Source organism: Solanum verrucosum, unplaced genomic scaffold (genome assembly GCF_900185275.1).
Source record: "Solanum verrucosum unplaced genomic scaffold, falcon-dt-bn FXZP01000238.1, whole genome shotgun sequence".
Classification (NCBI taxonomy): Eukaryota; Viridiplantae; Streptophyta; class Magnoliopsida; order Solanales; family Solanaceae; genus Solanum; species Solanum verrucosum.
Window position 1 is genome coordinate 344067 of NW_026020630.1, and position 21623 is coordinate 365689.

The following is a 21623-nucleotide window of genomic DNA, read 5'->3' on the forward strand; positions in this document are numbered from 1 at the left end:
TAATAAATAAACACGCGTGTCTTACCTGGCAAAACGCGTGACGTGCACGCATTTTGTGCGAGTGAGAAGTAATTTTTAGGCACACAACAGTGAAAAAAATGCTGAAATGACAACTCTACCCTTAATTAATTTTATTTTTTTTAAGTTCTAAAATGGACGTGTAAAGTGTTTATTTAGTTGGCAGCCATTGAGTGGCTCACTAATACACGTGGCAGCGATTGCATTTCACGCTCTTGGCTCCAAAAATCGCGTGTTTATTTATTAAAAGGTTGGATAGTTAAAGTGCTTGTTTGTGCACTATGAAAGTTGGAGGTCAAAGTTAAAATTTGAAGCCAAGTTTAAGGTCAAATATATGTATTATCCCTATAATAAAACAGAGAGTTGTATTTTTCAAACTAATAAGTAATAGTTTAGATATGAAAATTACACTCTCAATAATTTTGATATGAAACTCAAAAAATTATATAATTTAAATGTATTTTTGATCATTAATTAGTCAACGGATTTCAAAATTCTGACAACATGTGGATGCATGTAATTATGCACTCTTTTAAAGAGACTAGATGATGCTCGCACTGGCCCAACATTATAAAAGTTAAGCATTGTGATTTTTTTTTTCATTACCTCTGTTTTAGATATTAAAATGACAGAAAAAATATAGTTTGAAACATCTACAGGGAATGATAACCACTTCATAATATTTACAATTCATTGCTGCCATTGCCTAACAACTAGAAGATTCCTAGCTAACTAACTTTGTAACTGTCTAACTAACTTCTCTCCAGTTTCTGGGAGAGAAGAACTTCAAACAGAGAATTGGAGCAGTAAAAGTAGAAGAAGGAGAAGAAATTAGCCATGAAATTGCTGCAATTGCATTGCGTAGAGCAGTTCATTTCTTCTCAGCTTTACAGGCTACTGATGGACATTGGCCTGCTGAAAATGCCGGTCCTCTCTTCTTTCTTCCACCTCTCGTAAGTGTTTTTCATTTGTATTTGTAAAATTCTTTTCACAAATTGGATGTGCTAAAAGCCAAATTGTTTCAAGGTTATGTGTATGTATATCACTGGGCATCTTAATACTGTATTTCCAGCTGAACATCGGAAGGAAATTCTTCGGTAGATATACTGTCACCAGGTATATGATGGAATGTCACAATGAATATACTAGTGCAAATAAAAGTTCTGAATTATTGATGACATTCTGTTTTATTCAGAATGAAGATGGTGGATGGGGTTTGCACATAGAAGGTCATAGTACTATGTTCTGTACAGCTCTGAGTTACATTTGCATGAGGATTCTTGGAGAAGGACCAGATGGTGGCAAAAACAATGCTTGTGCTAGAGCAAGGAAATGGATTCTTGATCATGGTAGTGTCATCGCCATTCCTTCTTGGGGAAAAACATGGCTCTCGGTATGACTAGTATTTAACTTATATACACTGATAGCGTACAAATTATATATCCTATCCATATATTTTAACTTGTTATAACATATAGTAGATAGTTAGTATATATACTGACAAGTGACAATGTACAAAAAATTCACATTGTTAGTGAATTTTAACCTGTTGTAATTATCTTATAGACGGCTTGATATTATTTAAGCTAATCATTTCCTATATTCAAGTAAATTTCTAGTGTCATGTATGTCTTCGTGCTATGTTTACGATTACTCTTCCAAAATGTTGTCATGCATTTTTGAAGATCTGACATTGGTGCGGCAATGTTTTTGGAGGATCTGAGCAACCTTGTCTTCTTGTGCTGAGAAATCTCCCCTTCTTTCAATCAGATTCTTGGAGCTTTCGAATGGATAGGAACCAATCCAATGCCACCTGAGTTTTGGATTCTTCCATCTTTTCTTCCCGTGCATCCAGGTTGGTTAAACATTTTTATTCCTCATGCATGTCATCCAAGTTGGTTAATATTTTTATTCCTTGTTATTTAACTGCAGCAAAAATGTGGTGTTACTGCCGAACGGTCTACATGCCAATGTCTTATCTCTATGGGAAGAGATTTGTTGGTCCAATCACACCTCTCATTTTGCAATTGAGGGAAGAGCTGTATGATCAGCCATATGATGAAATTAACTGGAAAAAAGTGTGCCATGTATGTGCTAAGGTATGACTCTCAAAGGTTGTTTGATTACTAAGATAAGAAAAACAATCCCGACATGAAGTTTGGTGTTATTTGTCCCTGTATAACCTTGTCTACGGACCAAACGAGTCCTCAGTGTTGAAGTTAATGTCTACATCATACCATCTTCTACAAATGCTCAAACATGAACTTGTTGCTGCAGGAGGATCTTTATTACCCGCATCCGTTGGTTCAAGATTTGATGTGGGATAGTCTCTACATATGTACCGAGCCTCTATTGACTCGTTGGCCTTTCAACAAGCTGAGAAATAAAGCTCTTGAAGTTACCATGAAACACATACACTACGAAGACGAGAATAGTCGATACATCACCATGGGATGTGTGGAAAAAGTACTGAAACTAATTCATTTTTGACTGACTAATAAATTACCTGCATTCCCTTAATAACTACAATAGTTCAATTGTTAGAGAACACTGAATGTAGCACTTTGATGGTGTAGGTATTGAGTATGCTTGCTTGTTGGGTTGAGGATCCCAATGGCGATTATTTCAAAAAACATCTCGCTGGGATCCCAGATTATTTATGGGTAGCTGAAGATGGAATGAAAATGCAGGTTGGTAGATCTGAATTGTGCTATTTCACAAACCACAATGAGACAAGAACAGGAGCTCATTTGCACTTAACGTGTGTTTGTAAAATAAAAAATCTAGCCCCCTCTTCTTAGTTTGAACTTTGAAGTGATGCAAACATTTGTTACTGAAATTGGTGAGTATTTGTTGTTGAATTGCAGGGTCTTGGTAGTCAATCATGGGATGCTAGTTTAGCTATTCAAGCACTATTGGCCAGTGAGATGAATGATGAGATATCAGATACTCTTAGAAAAGGACATGACTTTATAAAACAATCTCAGGTTTGGATGTTTAGATCATGAGCATATCAGCTCTTTCAAATTGTGGACCTTATTAATGTAAGTGACTTCTTGCAGGTGAAGCACAATCCTTCTGGTGATTTTAAAGGGATGTATCGACATATCTCAAAAGGATCATGGGCTTTTGCAGATCAAGATCATGGATGGCAAGTATCTGATTGCACTGCCGAAGCATTAATGGTACCTAACTTTTCAATGAAATGAGATTTCAACTTGTAATTGTTGAAAAATGGTATGATGATAAGTGCTAGTAAATTGACCTGATATCTTCTTATTTTTGTTTATCTAGTGCTGCCTTCTCTTCTCTACAATGCCTCCTGAATTAGTTGGTGAGGCAATGGATCCAGTGCGACTGTATGACTCGGTGAATGTTATTCTTTCATTACAGGTAGACACTGAAAGATGTGTCCTCAAATCATTAAGTCATTTAATCTGCAGTTGTTTTCTGCTTGTACAATGATTCCAAGAGAAGCCTATCCAATACCTGGCTACCTGTGAATTGTGAAATGAATTCATTTTTTTCTGAATTTAGTCACTCGTTATTTGGCTCATTTCTAGTAATGATGAGATCTATTTTAAATAAACTACAGAGCAAGAATGGGGGTTTAGCAGGATGGGAACCTGCAGGGGCCGCAGAGTATTTGGAGGTAACTTCTCTGCCAAGTAAAATAATCGTTTGAGTTTTGAGATTCATAATATAGTAAGTTTATATATCTGCTTCATTTCAAGGTTGTTGAAAACCTTCGACCTCTTCTATAATCTTCCCTGAACCTGAATAAGTAATTTTCTTGGTTGTTGTATTTCTCAGTTGCTCAATCCTACTGAATTTTTCGAGGATATTGTTATTGAGCATGAGTAAGATTTGTTTCTCTCTCTCCCTTTAGTTTTTTTTTCCCATTCCTAGTCTCCGTTTTACTGCTTCACACTGATTCAATGTCATTCCAGGCATGTTGAGTGCACTAGCTCGGCAATCCAAGCACTTGTTCGTTTTAAGAAGCTATACCCTGGACACCGAACCAAGGAGGTTGACAATTTTATTAATAATGGTGTTAAATATATTGAAGATGTACAGAAGCCTGACGGTTCATGGTATATGATATTTCTCTTGTGAGCCCTTGAACTTGCAAGTTCCTTTCTGCTCTATCGATTATGACATGATTAATCGTGTCAACAGGTATGGTAACTGGGGTGTGTGCTTCATATATGTTTCCTGGTTTGCTCTTGGAGGGCTTGCTGCTGTAGGCTTGTCGTACAGCAACTGTGCAGCTGTTCGTAAAGGCGTAGAATTTCTTCTAAGAACACAAAGGTCTGATGGTGGTTGGGGAGAAAGCTACCGTTCTTGTCCTGACAAGGTAATGTAAAAGCATAAAAAGGCCATGTAAAGGTCGGTACATGAACTCTAGACATGAATCTTGCTCCATTCGAGGAGGAAATATAAAGATGACTGTTCATAAGACAACTACGATCAACTTTGTATTTGATCAAACAGGTATATAGAGAGCTTGAAACAGAACACTCGAATCTTGTACAAACTGCATGGGCATTGATGGGATTGATTCACTCTGGCCAGGTGAATTCCTTGTTACTATTAGTAAAATGCTAAATTTATTCACCATCATAGTAAAAAGTTTCTTGTTCAAGATTTATTTACCAACTTCCTCATTTGGACAGGTTGATAGAGATCCGAGGCCCCTCCACCGCGCAGCAAAGCTGTTGATTAATTCTCAGATGGAAGATGGTGACTTCCCACAGCAGGTAATTACTCCGCAAATTAATATGTATTAAGTATTAGAATGAAATAGACTGGATTTAAACGAAATAGACATAGATGATTCATATAGTCTTGACTCGAACTAGTTTAGAATCTAATCGTGTTTGATTGATATTGATTAATTAATATAAAGAAACAAGCTCTTTCAAACTGGCAAAACAATATTTATAAGAACAGAGATTTGCTAAAACCAGTTTTATCAAAATATTGCTTTTATCTAACTTTATAAATATGTGCAGGAAATAATTGGTGTTTTCTCGAGGAATTGTATGATACACTATGCAGCATATAGAAATATATTTCCATTGTGGGGTTTGGCTGAATACCGCAGAAATGTCTTAGTACCATTAAAACACAACTAAATATAGAGAATGCAATTAGGCCTTCTGCGGATTCCACGCATAGCGGGAGCTTAGTGAATCGAGCTGTTTATTGTTGTTTGTTTGTTGTGCTAATGTAAGTGATGTAACAATGTCTAATATCATTATAATTCTATCCAGAAAGTGATTTGTACTTCTATTATTCTATATATATATCCACCCTTAATGATTATACTCTAGCAAATGATCACCCAGAGAGTGGTGAGATATGACTATGATCAACCCTTAATTAAATGTTTCGAGTTCGATCCTTCAGAATGGAAATTTTTTTGATATTTGTTTGTAAACTCAATTATTATTATCATTTTAGTATTATTTAGTTATATTGTAGTTTTTTATTCTTCCCAGTGTATTACTATTTGTTATTGCATTTATTTTGTTGTTTTATTTTTCTTATAATCTTGTGTCGGATACATTTCTTTTGAATCAGGGGTCTAGGGTTCTACTGGAAATAACCTTCCTACCCCACAAAGACAGCATAAAATTTGTGTATATCCTACCCTTTTCAGGCCCCATTTGTAAGATTACATTGGATATGTTATTATCGTCGAACTCAACTTTTATTATAGTATTAAGTATTAACTTGAGGTTGTTAAATTCATAAAATTTAAATTCCAAATTTGTCTTTAGTTCAACAAAGTACAAATCATTAGTTTGATTAATCCAGATTAGTCGAAACAATGAGTACTAAATATCAAATAGCTTGCGACACAACATGGTATTAAAAGGCATAATACATATATTGACCCCTAAACTTGGCTTCAAATTTTAACTTTGACCTCCAACTTTCATAATGCACAAATAGGCACTTTAACTATCCTACCTTTAAATAAATAAACACACGATTTTCGGAGCCAAAGAGCGTGAAATGCAAACACTCCCACGTGTATTAGTGAGCCACTCAATGGTTGCCAACTAATTAAATATTTTACACGTCATTTTAGAACTAAAAAAAATCAAAATTAATTTTAATTTATATACAAGAATCAAAATTAATTCCTCCTAATGGTTTTGCTAGCTTGGTGCTCATTGGGTCTATTTTCATGGGGTTTGGGGGATCATTTGGTTGCTGTTTTGTGTCTGGTTCGAGCTGTTGGTTGCAGCAGTGTTGTTTTGTGATGATTCTCGCCGGAGATGGCGGATCTGATGGGTTTGGGGTCGGGTATTTGGTGGGTTTAGCGAACTCGAAGTTAGTTCGCTTCATGGGTTGTGCTTCGGTGTGAGGAAGAAGGAGAACGGCTGGGTTGGAGGTACTTGTTTGGGGGTCATTTGGTGGTGGCGTTTTGCCTGAAAAAGAAGAAAATGAACGGGGGTTTTGGGTTGCCGGAGATTGGCCGGAATTCGGGGTGTAGAGTTGTCATTTCAGCATTGTTTTACTATTGTTTTTGTTGCAAAATTATTTTAGAGCAGCCCATAATATGGGAAGACGTGAGAATCAATGAACTTCTCCTTCTTTTCTTTAGTTAAAGTGTATTTGTGCTTTAAGTTGTCAACTACTTAATGGAAAAAACAGGGTGTTTTGTGTATTGTGATTGTCATAGTGAATAGCAAATTACAATTATGAATTTTTGGAGGCCAAAAACTGAACATACAGTGCTAAAAATTATTAAGTAAAATGGTACACTTAAAGTGTTTGATAAATTGTCTGAATGAATTTTTTAGAGATTTTTGTTAAATTTGAGTAGCAATCTGACACCTAATCAAAATGTAAGGAGTCCCTTAAGTGTGGATCGGATTCATTGATCGAGAACCTTCGAACTTAAATTGCATTCGACTTTTACAAGTGTATACTCACCCATCTTGCCAAAAAAAAACTTCATTATAATTTTTTTTCGCAATAACAAAAAAATTTATTAAATGTCACTTGCATTTTGCAGTGAACAACAAATAATGCAAAAAAGAGGGGAAAATTGTTGAAAAAGATATAAAGAGGGTTTAATTGTCCTTTCAATGCTTTTTTTACTGTTGGGCCCCTCGATTTTTACATCTGACGCGCCTAATTTGAGTTTATTTCAAGCATTTTGCCAGGTAGGATCCGAGTGTTTTTTTGTTTAAGTTTTGGATAGTTAAAGTGTCTATTTGTGCACTCACAAAGTTAAAGGTCAAAGTTATAATTTGAAGCCAAGTTAAGGGTCCAATTTATGTATTATGCCTATTTAAAAATTGCAACGTGTAACCTTTAGTCAATATATTTGTGTGGTTTCAAGCAAAGGACATATGGTGGAAGCATCTCAAAATATGGGGCAAATAATTAAATACTTTGACTTTGTTTCTCGAAATTTATTACATGTTAAATTTGAGAGTCGTGTGATGAAGGACTAGTTATTAAGTCCTCACATTAGATTTACTTTTTTATATTTGTGTCTGCCAACAAATTTCTATTTTATTGATCCATTTCAAATTTCATTTTAACTAAACAAATTGTGTTCAAAAAAAGTATCGCTTTAGTAGTTTCCCCAAATCTATAATTGCTCTAATAAATAATGTAAACAATTTTTTGAAAAAAATTCTTAATAGTTATTACTCATCTTGAGGATATAGGCATAAGAAAACAGAATTAAACTAAAGAGAACTAATACAAGTTCCTCAAGTTACAATTAAAATTGATTTTTTCTTCTTCATCTTTTGTTTTAATAGAAATCAATTATGGGTGTTGCATTATTTAAGTAATAAGTATTTTGAGGTTAATGACTTATGACTATTTTTTTCCCTAGAAATTGCACTAATTAAAGTTAGGTATTGTAATTGTCAAATGTCAATGAGTAATATTAATTAATTAATAATAAGGTACGATTCCTCAATCCTTTGGTTTTTCTTACAAATATCCAAAGTAGAAATTAATATCATATTCAATATGTCGATTTTTAAGTATTTTAATTAGAGCCGTCAATATGAGCTAGGTCCATTGGGCCGGCCTGGCCTAATAGGGTGGTTAAGATTTTTGGAGCCTATTTAAGAAAAGAGTTTTTTAGCCCGACCTGATTAAGTCTGCTGATTAGTGAGACTTGAGAAATATGGGTAGGGTCGGCTCGTGGCCAAATAAAAACAAAATAGAGTATTAAAAATAACAAGAGTCCAAACTCAAAACCTATTTAAAGTTTTAACTATTAAAATTTAAATACAAATATATTTATAAAATATGTACTACATAAAAGAAAATTTTCCTAAAATTTTTAGGGAATCACTATGTAGGCCATAGCCTATGAAATATTGTCATATTTTTTTGTGTTTTATTATGATCATTAGAAAACAATTAGGTTATATTTCTATTTAGCTATTTATACTTTTACTTAAAATCAAACTTAATAAATATTATAAAAATAATTTTATTTGTGGATTTGATTAACAAGTAGTAACACAAACACCATGTAATACGATATTTATGATAATATTTTTAAATTATAATTTGATTAAAAAATTATAAAAAATATATTTTTTAAAAAATGGATTGGTCCGGCACAGCCCGTAGCCCACGTACTTGTGGGTTGGGCTGACCGTTTTCTGACCCAATAAAAAAGGGGTCAGCCCGGCCTAGCCTGTCAAATTTCAAAATTATATGTATTAACCCAATTGAGGTGGGTCAACCCATATTGACAACTCTAATTTTAATGATAATATGGTCGCAACATTCGATGTACAGTTAAGTATATGTCATAGAAATCAAATCATACTGTTTACCGCGAATGAATTATCTTGGACTATTATTTAAGTTAAACAAAAGCTTCAGCTTTGCTTCTGTTAAATATCCGAGCTCCAATTCTTGTTTGTATTTTTCATTGACTCTTGTCAGATAGTCACTTATTCTGCTTCAAAAATAAGAAGTATTCTTGTGTATTTATAATTTTTATAAGAATTATTTATTGATTGAAAACTTTTATTTATTATTTTTACAGCTAAATATATATGTGCAATATACATTTATTTCTACATATCCTAAAAAAGTGGATTGTACTAAACCTAGGATCACATGGCCTAATCTATTTGGAGGTTATTGACTTATATTGTGGATGGTTAGCGGATTCAACCTTTAGGTTCTTATCACTGCACTTATTGTGGACAGTTAGTTGTGATCATTTAGGTGACCTGATTTTGCAAAAGCTCTTTCTTATCTTTAGTAGTATAAGAGAAACTTGTTAAATTATTGGCATAATACATAAATATGCCCTCTAACTTGGCCTTCTTGTTGCTGATAATTTAACGAGTTTCTCTTATACTACGATTTAGTGCCTTCTTGTTGCTGATAAATCTTCCTTCTTGTCATTTAGATTCTTGGAGCTTTTGAGTGGTTAGGAACCAATCCAATGCCCCCTGAGTTTTGGATTCTTCCATCTTTTCTTCCTATGAATCCAGGTTGATCAATATTTGTTATTGCTTACACATACACATTTTAAAATTCTCAGTTCATTTTATTGTAGATATTAGTTTTAAGGATTTGCTATGCAATGTTTTCTGGTTGATGTCGTTCTCTATTGGTGTCCATATATTGATCTACCAAGTATTTTGACTCTTAATCTAAATGCAGCAAAAATGTGGTGTTACTGTCGAATGGTTTACATGCCAATGTCTTATCTCTATGGGAAGAGATTTGTTGGTCCAATCACACCTCTCATTTTGCAATTGAGGGTTGAGTTATATAGTCAACCATACGATGAAATTAACTGGAAAAGAGTACGCCATTTATGTGCAAAGGTATGACTATCAAGGGTCGTTTGATTATTGAGATTAGAAATAAATCTCAACATAATATTCAATATTATTTATCCCTCTATAAACTTGTCTACGGACCAAATGAGTCCTCGGTGTTCAAGTTAGTATAGATATCATACTATTTTGTACAAATGCTCAAACACAAACTTGCTGCGCTAGGAGGATCTCTATTACCCTCATCCATGGGTTCAAGATTTAATGTGGGACAGTCTCAACATATGTACCGAGCCTCTATTGACTCGTTGGCCTTTCAACAAGCTGAGAAATAAAGCTCTTGCAGTTACCATGAAACATATACATTATGAAGACGAGAATAGCCGATATATCACCATTGGATGTGTTAATAAAGTATGACAACTTAGTCATTTTGGACAAATAACAAAATACCTGCATTTTCTTAACGACTTCAATCCTCACACTTCTGTAACACATGGATGGTGTAGGTATTGTGTATGCTTGCTTGTTGGGTTGAGGATCCAAATGGCAGTTATTTCAAAAAACATCTTGCTCGGATTCCAGATTATTTATGGGTAGCTGAAGATGGAATGAAAATGCAGGTTGGTATATATGAATTATCTTTTGTAATCAAGGAAATCATACTATTTCACAAACCACAATGAGTTAAGAAATAACATCTGTTTTACACTTAAAACACGCGTTTGTAAAATAAAAAACTAGCCCCTTTTCCTATTCTGAAATGATGCAAACAATTCTTACTGAAATAGGTGAGTATTTGTCGTTGAATTGCAGAGTTTCGGTAGTCAAGCATGGGATACTAGTTTTGCTATTCAAGCATTATTGGCCAGTGAGATGAATGATGATATATTAGATACTCTGAGAAAAGGACATGACTTCATAAAAACATCGCAGGTTGGATGTTTAAATCATGAGCATAACAGCTCTTTCAAATGTAAGTGACTTAGTTGCTAGGTGAAGGACAGTCCTTCTGGTGATTTTAAAGGGATGTATCGGCATATCTCAAAAGGATCGTGGACTTTTTCAGATCAAGATCATGGATGGCAAGTATCTGATTCCACTGCCGAAGCATTAAAGGTAACTATCTATTCAATAAAATAAGATTCCAACTTCTTGTAATTACTGAAAAGTAGCAAAATGATAATGCTAGTAGATTGCCTGATATCTTCTTAATTTTGTTTCTCTAGTGCTGCCTTTTCTTCTCTACAATGCCTTCAGAATTAGTTGGTGAGGCAATCGAACCTGCACGACTGTATGACTCAGTGGATGTTATTCTTACCTTCCAGGTAAAAACTGATTAATGTGTCTTAAAATCACTGGTCATTCAGTCTGAAGATATCTGGTCCTTGTACGAAAATTCCAAGAGAAACAAACCTATATCTTACCTCGAATAGTCCTATACATGGCTACCTATGCTATAAATTCATATTTTCTGAATTTAGTCACTCATCATTTCGCACATTTCTAGCAATATTGAGATCCATTTAAATAAAATTGCAGAGCAAAAATGGGGTTTAGCCGCTTGGGAGCCTGCAGGGGCCTCACAGTATTTGGAGGTAAGTAAATAATTGTTTTAGTTTGAGATTCACAATATAGGAATTTTATCTATCTGCTTCATTTCAAGGTTGTTAACAGCATTCAACTTCTTCTATAGTCATCCAGAACCTGAATATGTAACTTTCTTGTTCTGTTATATTCACTGACAGTTGCTCAATCCTACTGAACTTTTTGCGGACATTGTCATTGAGCACGAGTAAGATTTTGTCAAAACCCTATTTGTAGACACTATAATACAATCCCTTACCAAGTAGGAGACTATAAACTATTCTTATTCTAACAACAGCTTCACACTGATTACATGTCAATCCAGGTATGTTGAGTGCACTGGTGCATCAATCCAAGCACTAGTTCTGTTTAAAAAGCTATACCTTGGACACCGGACCACAGAGATTGACAATTTCATTGATAATGCTGTTAAATATCTTAATGATGTACAGAAGCCTGATGGTTCATGGTATATGATATTTTTCTTGCGAGTCCTTGAACTTTCTGCTCTATCGATACATATGACACGATTAATCATGTCAATAGGTATGGTTCCTGGGGTGTGTGCTTTACATATGCTTCCTGGTTTGCTCTTGGAGGGCTTGCTGCAGCAGGCAAGAATTACAGCAACTCTGCGGCTGTTCGAAAAGGAGTTGAATTTCTGTTACGAAGACAAAGGTCTGATGGTGGTTGGGGAGAAAGCTATCATTCTTGTCCTGACAAGGTAATGTAAAAGCACAAAAGCTACGTAAAACAACAATAACTACACCTACGTCTCAATTTGTGCATTGTTAAGGTCAATTATATGCTATGTTTCTGAGAATGTCACTTGGTGCACGTTGGATCCTCCAAAAGTTGTGCATTTTTGGAAGATCTGCAACAACATTTTTGGAGAATCCATGCAACATAGTCGGCTATATGGACTCTGCACATGCATCCTACTCCATTTGGAACCGTTTCATTCCAATACTGAATATTTTAAGTCTTAAGTTTTCTATTGACATGCATTTTTACCCTTAAAGAATAGGATGAAGTATAAAGATATCTGGAAAAGATAACTGTGACTTACTTTGTATTTGATCAAACAGGTATATAAAGAGCTTGAAACAGAACACTCAAATCTTGTACAAACTGCATGGGCATTGATGGGATTGATTCACTCTGGCCAGGTTAATTCCTTGTTACTATTAGTAAAAGCATAATACATAAACATCACTCAAACTTGCTCTCAACTGACAATTAAGCACTACAACTTTGAGAGTGCACATCTAGGCACTTCAACTCGTTTTCACTGTGTCAGTTGAACACTTCAACTTACAAAATGATCATCTAGACACCTTCAAAATTTATGTGCCATGAGACACAATGAAGACGAGTTGGAGTGTTTAGTTTCCAGTTGAGACCAAGTTGAGGTGTCTAGATGTGACCTTTCAAAGTTGGAGTGCTTACTTGTCGGTTGAAGCCAAGTTTGAAGGTTTGTTTATGTATCATGCCATTAGTAAATGCTGTAATTTATAACAAAATCAGAGTAGAACTTTTCCTTATAAGAGTTCTTTACCAACTTTCCTTTGGACAGGTTGATAGAGATCCAAGACCCCTCCACCGTGCGGCTAGGCTTTTGATTAATTCTCAAATGGAAGATGGTGACTTCCCACAACAGGTAATTACTCTGTAAATTACAAGTTAAACAAAGGAGAAGATTCTTTGACCGTTAAAAGAACAAGCTATTATTGGAACGAAATTGACTGTAGTTAAACAAAGCGAATATAGATGATTCATGTAGTTGACTTTAAACAATCTGGTCATATTTGAATGATATTTGATTAATGGAAAAAAAGTTCAAATATGCCATCGAACTTTCAGTAAAGAGTGACACAAATGTGGACTGTTGTCACGGTGATGACATAAATAGCCCAACTATTAACATATGGCATGACTGAGCCATTTCTGAAAGTCCAATGACATGTAAGAACTTCTTTCCGTGATTAGTTAATATAAAGAAACAATCCCTTTCAAACTGGCAAAACAATTTCTCAAAGAACAGAGATTGCTAAAACCAGTTTTATCAAAATATTGCACTTATTTGACTTCATAAATATGTGCAGGAAATAACTGGAGTTGTCATGAAGAATTGCATGTTGCACTATGCAGCATATAGAAATATATTTCCATTGTGGGGTTTGGCTGAATACCGCAAAAATGTCCAAGTACCATTAGAACACAGCTAAATATATATTATATTATATTATGTCTTAAGAAATAAATAATGTAGTTTATTGTTTCTTGTGTTAATGTAAGTTATGTAACAGTGTCCAAAATCATTGCCTAAGCTGCTGTTAAATATTTGGCATATATGCATAATATGTGTAATCAAGGATATCCGATTTTAAATATTTAGCTTAATTCTAGCCCATTTTATAGATTTTCTTTAGTTTAGATTTATTACTAGATCTTTACTTGATATTTTATATGGGTAAGGGTCCTAGGAGTCTAGTCCCAAGATGAGGTTGGGTCTAGGATCGGGGTTGAAGTCGATCCTGGATTGGGGTTGGATCTCGGGTCCTGACTCTTGAGTCAAGGTCGGATCTCCAATTTTGGGTCAAAGTCGAGGCTTGGTCTCAACTCGTGGTTGGATCTCGGTTCCCAAATTTGGGTTGGGTTTCAAATCGGGGTTAGGTTCGGATCTTGAGTTTAGGGTCAAAATATAAGAATGTGATCATTGTTGTAAACAAATGGATGTCCATAGAGACCCACATTTACTGTAGCTTATTCATCTCTCCAAGTAATTTCACCTCTATAAAAGGGGCATTACATTGTAATGGAAATTGATATCCCTTTGAGAAGAAAACTACTTCTCTGCTTCTTTCTCTTCCTTTCTTCTTTTACTTTAATATTTTTTATTTTAAAACACGTTATCAACACAAAGCTCTAATTTTTTTTTGGATAAATTAAATTTCTATTACATTGTTCATCATGTCAAACTTATGAAAGGTTGAATTTGTGGTACTTGATATTACCAAAAAGAATTATTTATCATGGGTCCTTGATGCTGAAATTCACCTTGACGCTAAAGGTCTTGGTGATACTATTAAACAAGAAAATAAAGCATCAAGTCAGGATAAAGCGAAGGCCATGATTTTTCTCCGACATCATCTTCATGAGGGATTAAAAACTGAATATTTAACTGTGAAAGACCTTCTTGAATTATGGATTAATTTGAAGGATTGATATGACCACCTAAAATTTACGGTGTTATCAAAAGCTCGATATGAGTGGCTACACCTTCGATTTCAAGATTTTAAAATTGTAATTGAGTATAATTCTGTTATTCATAAAGTAAGTTCCATATTAAAATTATGTGGAGTACTATCACTGATGATTACTTACTGGAGAAAACATTTCCACTTTTCACGCTTCAAATGTGTTGTTACAATAACAATATCGTGAAAAGGGGTTTAGGAAATATTCTGAATTAATTACATGCCTACTTGTGGCTGAGCAGAATAATACTTTGTTGATGAAAAATCATGTGAAGTCTGTCCCACTGAGTCTGCTCCATTCCCTGAAGCGAATGTTGTAGCAACACATAATCAGTCTGAATCAAGAGAAAATAATTCTCGTGGACGTGGCCGTGGTCATGGCCATGATCGTAGATGTGGTAGAGGATGAAATAATTATCGTCATTATGGTGGAAATAAACATGAGAATAACAAAAATTCTCAAATAATCCTTCTTGAGGTAGAATCAATATTTGTCACTAATGTGGTATGAAAGGTCATTGGGCATGTGAATGTCGTATGCCTGATCATTTTGTGAAACTTTATCAAGCCTCTCTCAAAAGAAAAAATACTAATGTAGAGGCACACTTGACCTTTCAAAATGATAATAATGAAGCAACTCCCTCAAATAAATATGATGATATTGATGCAAATCTTGCTTATAAAGATGATGACTTTGAAGGCCTCCCAAATATTACTCATCTGAAAGTTGAAGACTTTTGTGAGAATATTGATTGAAGAACTGATCATCTAACTGGGAATAAAATTATAAGAATAATTGTTGGTTTTCTATTATGTTTGCAACTATGTTGTTCTTCTTAAATGTTTTTCTTAAGGCATTATGTTTTACTAATTTCTACATTTTTAGTATAATTTCTTTAAGTTTCTTATGTTGTTGGTTTTATACGTTCTTATAATATCTTTTATTTATATTTAGAATATGAAAATTCCCCAGTCATCATATGGATTCAAAATCAGTTATGATGATATATGTCTTGTAGATAGTGGCACACACACACTATTTTAAGAGGATAAGAAATATTTCTCTTATTTAATTATGAAAGAAGCTAATGTTAATACAATATCTGGGATAAGGCACAACTACCCCTAGACTATGACCGAAATCTCATAGATACACCTTAACTAAACTAAGATCCTGTTACCCCTAAACTCTTTTTTTTTTTGTAATTTTGTACATCTTTTGGCTTACATGACACACTCTGTGATTCCACGCAGTTGAGGCGCGTGAGAGATATTTGCCTTAGGAATTAAGCAAATGCAACTGTTGTTTAAAGCTTTCCCTTTGAAGTGTTCAACATGTTAAAGTATCGATAAACAAGTTTTTGATTCTTACGTCTATTTTGAATCTTGATTTAGGTCGCTTTGTCATTTCAATTTTTATGAGTGCTTCTACAATGGTTCATCATATATACGGCACACCACATACCCTTCAAAACTTATGATGAGAACATTGCTGCTTCCTTTTTTCTTTTCCATCTAATTCTTGATCAATATGAAAATTGATATACTACTCGGCAAATAATTTAATGTATTCACTTGTAATATCAAAGTTTAACATGCAAAAATCGGTATCTTTCTTCATGTAATCCTAATTTACTTTATTTAATTACAGATGGTTTTCAAAGCATAAAAAAAAAATGTGATGAGGAGGACGATCAAGGGTAAATCAATTATTTAGCTTAATCAAATATCTATACTTTTTGTTACACGTGTCACTCAATGCACCAAGATCACTTTATTACCACACAAACACTCAACTTTATTCTAGATGCATCCTCTCCATTGGATTTTTCTTACTTCTATTATTTAATTAAGGCGAAATGGTCTAATAGATTCTTGTACTTGTATGAATTTGTATTGCGAACTCTTCTACTTAATTCTTTATCAATTGAACCCTTAAACTTAATGAAACACAACTTATCAAACCCCTCTAACCATTGACTAGGCTTATGTGGCATCAAGATGGTTGAGTTGGCAAAAATGCGTGAATTCATTCTCATTAAGGCGAGTGACTATCCTATTTAAGCTAAAAAAATATTTAAAAAATAGAAAAATAAAACAATAAAATAATGAAACTTTTAAAAAGAATTATAGTAACTAAAAAAAGCTTTCTTCCTCAGCCCATCAGCCCACTTCCATTTTTAGCCATCTCCATCCCTGTACGATCCATTTTTCTTTCTTCTTCCCACTCGTCGGGCGGAGGGAGAGCCGCTTGGGAGCCTGCAGGGGCCTCACAGTATTTCGAGGTAAAGTAAAATAATTGTTTTAGTTTGAGATTCACAATATAGGAATTTTATCTATCTGCTTCATTTCAAGGTTGTTAACAGCATTCAACTTCTTCTATAGTCATCCAGAACCTGAATATGTAACTTTCTTGTTCTGTTATATTCACTGACAGTTTCTCAATCGTACTGAACTTTTTGCGGACATTGTCATTGAGCATGAGTAAGATTCTGTCAAAACCCTATTTATAGACACTATAATACAATTTCTTACCAAGTAGGAGACTATAAACTATTCCTATTCTAACAACATCTTCACACTGATTACATGTCAACCCAGGTATGTTGAGTGCACTGGCGCGTCAATCCAAGCACTAGTTCTGTTTAAAAAGCTATACCCTGGACACCGGACCACAAAGATTGACAATTTCATTGATAATGCTGTTAAATATCTTGACGATGTACAGAAGCCTGATGGTTCATGGTATATGATATTTTTCTTGCGAGTCCTTGAACTTTCTGCTCTGTCGATACATATGACACGATTATCATGCCAATAGGTATGGTTCCTGGGGTGTGTGCTTTACATATGCTTCCTGGTTTGCTCTTGGAGGGCTTGCTGCAGCAGGCAAGAGTTACAGCAACTCTGCGGCTGTTCGAAAAGGCGTTGAATTTCTGTTACGAAGACAAAGGTCTGATGGTGGTTGGGGAGAAAGCTATCATTCTTGTCCTGACAAGGTAATGTAAAAGCACAAAAGCTACGTAAAACAACAATAACTACACCTACGTCTCAATTTGTGCATTGTTAAGGTCAATTATATGCTATGTTTCTGAGAATGTCACTTGGTGCACGTTGGATCCTCCAAAAGTTGTGCATTTTTGGAAGATCTGCAACAACATTTTTGGAGAATCCATGCAACATAGTCGGCTATATGGACTCTGCACATGCATCCTACTCCATTTGGAACCGTTTCATTCCAATACTGAATATTTTAAGTCTTAAGTTTTCTATTGACATGCATTTTTACCCTTAAAGAATAGGATGAAGTATAAAGATATCTGGAAAAGATAACTGTGACTTAGCTTTGTATTTGATCAAACAGGTATATAAAGAGCTTGAAACAGAACACTCAAATCTTGTACAAACTGCATGGGCATTGATGGGATTGATTCACTCTGGCCAGGTTAATTCCTTGTTACTATTAGTAAAAGCATAATACATAAACATCACTCAAACTTGCTTTCAACTGACAATTAAGCACTACAACTTTGAGAGTGCACATCTAGGCACTTCAACTCGTTTCCACTGTGTCAGTTAAACACTTCAACTTACAAAATGATCATCTAGACACCTTCAAAATTTAGGTGCCACGAGACACAATGAAGACGAGTGGAAGTGTTTAGTTTCCAGTTGAGACCAAGTTGAGGTGTCTAGATGTGACCTTTCAAAGTTGGAGTGCTTACTTGTCAGTTGAAGCCAAGTTTGAAGGTTTGTTTATGTATCATGCCATTAGTAAATGCTGTAATTTATAACAAAATCAGAGTAGAACTTTTCTTTATAAGAGTTCTTTACCAACTTTCCTTTGGACAGGTTGATAGAGATCCAAGACCCATCCACCGTGCGGCTAGGCTTTTGATTAATTCTCAAATGGAAGATGGTGACTTCCCACAACAGGTAATTACTCTGTAAATTACAAGTTAAACAAAGGAGAAGATTCTTTGACCGTTAAAAGAACAAGCTGTTACTGGAACGAAATTGACTGTAGTTAAACAAAGCGAATATAGATGATTCATATAGTTGACTTTAAACAATCTGGTCATATTTGAATGATACTTGATTCAAACTGGCAAAACAATTTCTCAAAGAACAGAGATTGCTAAAACTAGTTTTATCAAAATATTGCACTTGTTTGACTTCATAAATATGTGCAGGAAATAACTGGAGTTGTCATGAAGAATTGCATGTTGCACTATGCAGCATATAGAAATATATTTCCATTGTGGGGTTTGGCTGAATACCGCAAAAATGTCCAAGTACCATTAGAACACAACTAAATGTATATTATATTATGTCTTAAGAAATAAATAATGTAGTTTATTGTTTCTTGTGTTAATGTAAGTTATGTAACAGTGTCCAAAATCATTGCCTAAGCTGTTGTTAAATATTTGGCATATATGCATAATATGTGTAATCAAGGATTGGGGTTGAAGTCGATCCTGGATTGGGGTTGGATCTCGGGTCCTGACTCTTGAGTCAAGGTCGGATCTCCAATTTTGGGTCAAAGTCGGGGCTTGGTCTCAACTCGTGGTTGGATCTCGGTTCCCAAATTTGGGTTGGGTTTCAAATCGGGATTAGGTTCAGATCTTGAGTTTAGGGTCAAAATATAAGAATGTGATCATTGTTGTAAACAAATGGATGTCCATAGAGACCCACATTTACTGTAGCTTATTCATCTTTCCAAGTAATTTCACCTCCATAAAAGGAGCATTACATTGTAATGGAAATAGATATCCCTTTGAGAAGAAAACTACTTCTCTGCTTCTTTCTCTTCCTTTCTTCTTTTACTTTAATATTTTTATTTTAAAACACGTTATCAGCACAAAGCTCTAATTTTTTTTGGATAAATTAAATTTCTATTACATTGTTCATCATGTCAAACTTATCAAAGTTTGAGTTTGTGGTACTTGATATTACCAAAGAATTATTTGTCATGGGTCCTTGATGCTGAAATTCACCTTGACGCTAAAGGTCTTGGTGATACTATTAAACAAGAAAATAAAACATCAAGTCAGGATAAAGCGAAGGCCATGATTTTTCTCCGACATCATCTTCATGAGGGATTAAAAACTGAATATTTAACTGTGAAAGACCCTCTTGAATTATGGATTAATTTGAATGATTGATATGACCACCTAAAACTTACGGTGTTATCAAAAGCTCGATATGAGTGGCTACACCTTCGATTTCAAGATTTTAAAATTGTAATTGAGTATAATTCTGTTATTCATAAAGTAAGTTCCATATTAAAATTATGTGGAGTACTATCACTGATGATTACTTACTTGAGAAAACATTTCCACTTTTCACGCTTCAAATGTGTTGTTACAATAACAATATCGTGAAAAGGGGTTTAGGAAATATTCTGAATTAATTACATGCCTACTTGTGGCTGAGCAGAATAATACTTTGTTGATGAAAAATTATGAAGTCTGTCCCACTGAGTCTGCTCCATTCCCTGAAGCGAATGTTGTAGCAACACATAATCAGTCTGAATCAAGAGAAAATAATTCTCGTGGATATGGCTGTGGTCATGGCCATGATTGTAGACGTGGTAGAGGACGAAATAATTATCATCATTATGGTGGAAATAAACATGAGAATAACAAAAATTCTCAAATAATCCTTCTCGAGGTAGAATCAATATTTGTCACTAATGTGGTATGAAAGGTCATTGGGCACGTGAATGTCGTATGCCTGATCATTTTGTGAAACTTTATCAAGCCTCTCTCAAAAGAAAAAATACTAATGTAGAGGCACACTTGACCTTTCAGAATGATAATAATGAAGCAGCTCCCTCAAATAAATATGATGATATTGATGCAAATCTTGCTTATAAAGATGATGACTTTGAAGGCCTCCCAAATATTACTCATCTGAAAGTTGAAGACTTTTATGAGAATATTGATTGAAGAACTGATCATCTAACTGGGAATAAAATTATAAGAATAATTGTTGGTTTTCTATTATGTTTGCAACTATGTTGTTCTTCTTAAATGTTTTTCTTAAGGCATTATGTTTTACTAATTTCTACATTTTTAGTATAATTTCTTTAAGTTTCTTATGTTGTTGGTTTTTTACGTTCTTATAATATCTTTTATTTTTATGAAGAATATGAAAATTCCCCAGTCATCATATGGATTCAAAATCAATTATGATGATATATGTCTTATAATAGTGGCACAACACACACTATTTTAAGAGATAAGAAATATTTCTCTTATTTAATTATGAAAGAAGCTAATGTTAATACAATATCTGGGATAAGGCACAACTACCCCCCTAGACTATAACCGAAATCTCATAGATACACCTTAACTAAACTAAGGTCCTATTACCCCTGAACTCTTTTTTTTTTGTAATTTTGTACATCTTTTGGCTTACATGACACACTCTGTGATTCCACGCAGTTGAGGCGCGTGAGAGATATTTGCCTTAGGAGTTAAGCAAATGCAACTGTTGTTTAAAGCTTTCCCTTTGAAGTGTTCAACATGTTAAAGTATCGATAAATTAGGTTGTGTTTACCTAAGGGAAAATGCATAAGTACCCCCCAGCCTATGCCCGAAATCCCAGAGACACACCTAACCTTTACTAAGGTCCTATTACCCATTCTTTGTACTAAATCTTGGTATATGCTCTATACATGAGTGGGTTGTGAAGTTTTTCAAAATAATATCATTCTTAAATTTACTCTATTCATGTTATCACATGTCAGTATGTGCCTATTGTTTTCTCTTTCTGGTGGCCTTTATGAAGAATGTAAATTTTGTTAATGGCATATTTGAAACTACTAAGGCAGCCGGTGAATTCTTTCATTAGTTAAGAGAATGACTAGACCTACAGTTGAGTGGCAGTATGCTGGAAACATAATATGTTACATTGATAGCGGAAAACTTATTGCAGAAGTTAAAAGTGGAGGTAT

At 34.4% G+C, this 21623-nt stretch overlaps 2 protein-coding genes across 2 annotated transcripts; both read left to right on the forward strand.

Annotated features, from left to right (window-relative positions):
- Positions 1 to 788: 788 nt before the first annotated feature.
- LOC125811553 (delta-amyrin synthase-like) lies at positions 789 to 5157 on the forward strand. Its single transcript, XM_049491058.1, has 17 exons — positions 789 to 971; positions 1045 to 1134; positions 1214 to 1411; positions 1789 to 1873; positions 1951 to 2117; positions 2296 to 2484; positions 2595 to 2708; positions 2886 to 3005; positions 3081 to 3203; positions 3313 to 3411; positions 3614 to 3670; positions 3832 to 3878; positions 3969 to 4112; positions 4198 to 4375; positions 4513 to 4593; positions 4695 to 4778; positions 5034 to 5157. The coding sequence occupies exons 3-17, from the start codon at positions 1259 to 1261 to the stop codon at positions 5154 to 5156; spliced, it is 1764 nt and encodes a 587-aa protein (XP_049347015.1). The 5' UTR covers positions 789 to 971; positions 1045 to 1134; positions 1214 to 1258; the 3' UTR covers position 5157.
- Positions 5158 to 6217: 1060 nt separating this feature from the next.
- LOC125811847 (beta-amyrin synthase-like) lies at positions 6218 to 18978 on the forward strand. The gene is given in 17 exon segments (XM_049491397.1): positions 6218 to 6336; positions 8693 to 8744; positions 8746 to 8808; positions 9440 to 9524; positions 9697 to 9863; positions 10041 to 10229; positions 10325 to 10438; positions 10632 to 10751; positions 10812 to 10934; positions 11045 to 11143; positions 11360 to 11413; positions 11564 to 11610; positions 17264 to 17407; positions 17484 to 17661; positions 18027 to 18107; positions 18515 to 18598; positions 18856 to 18978. Coding segments are annotated over 17 exon segments (1842 nt in total).
- The last annotated feature ends 2645 nt before the right edge of the window (positions 18979 to 21623 follow it).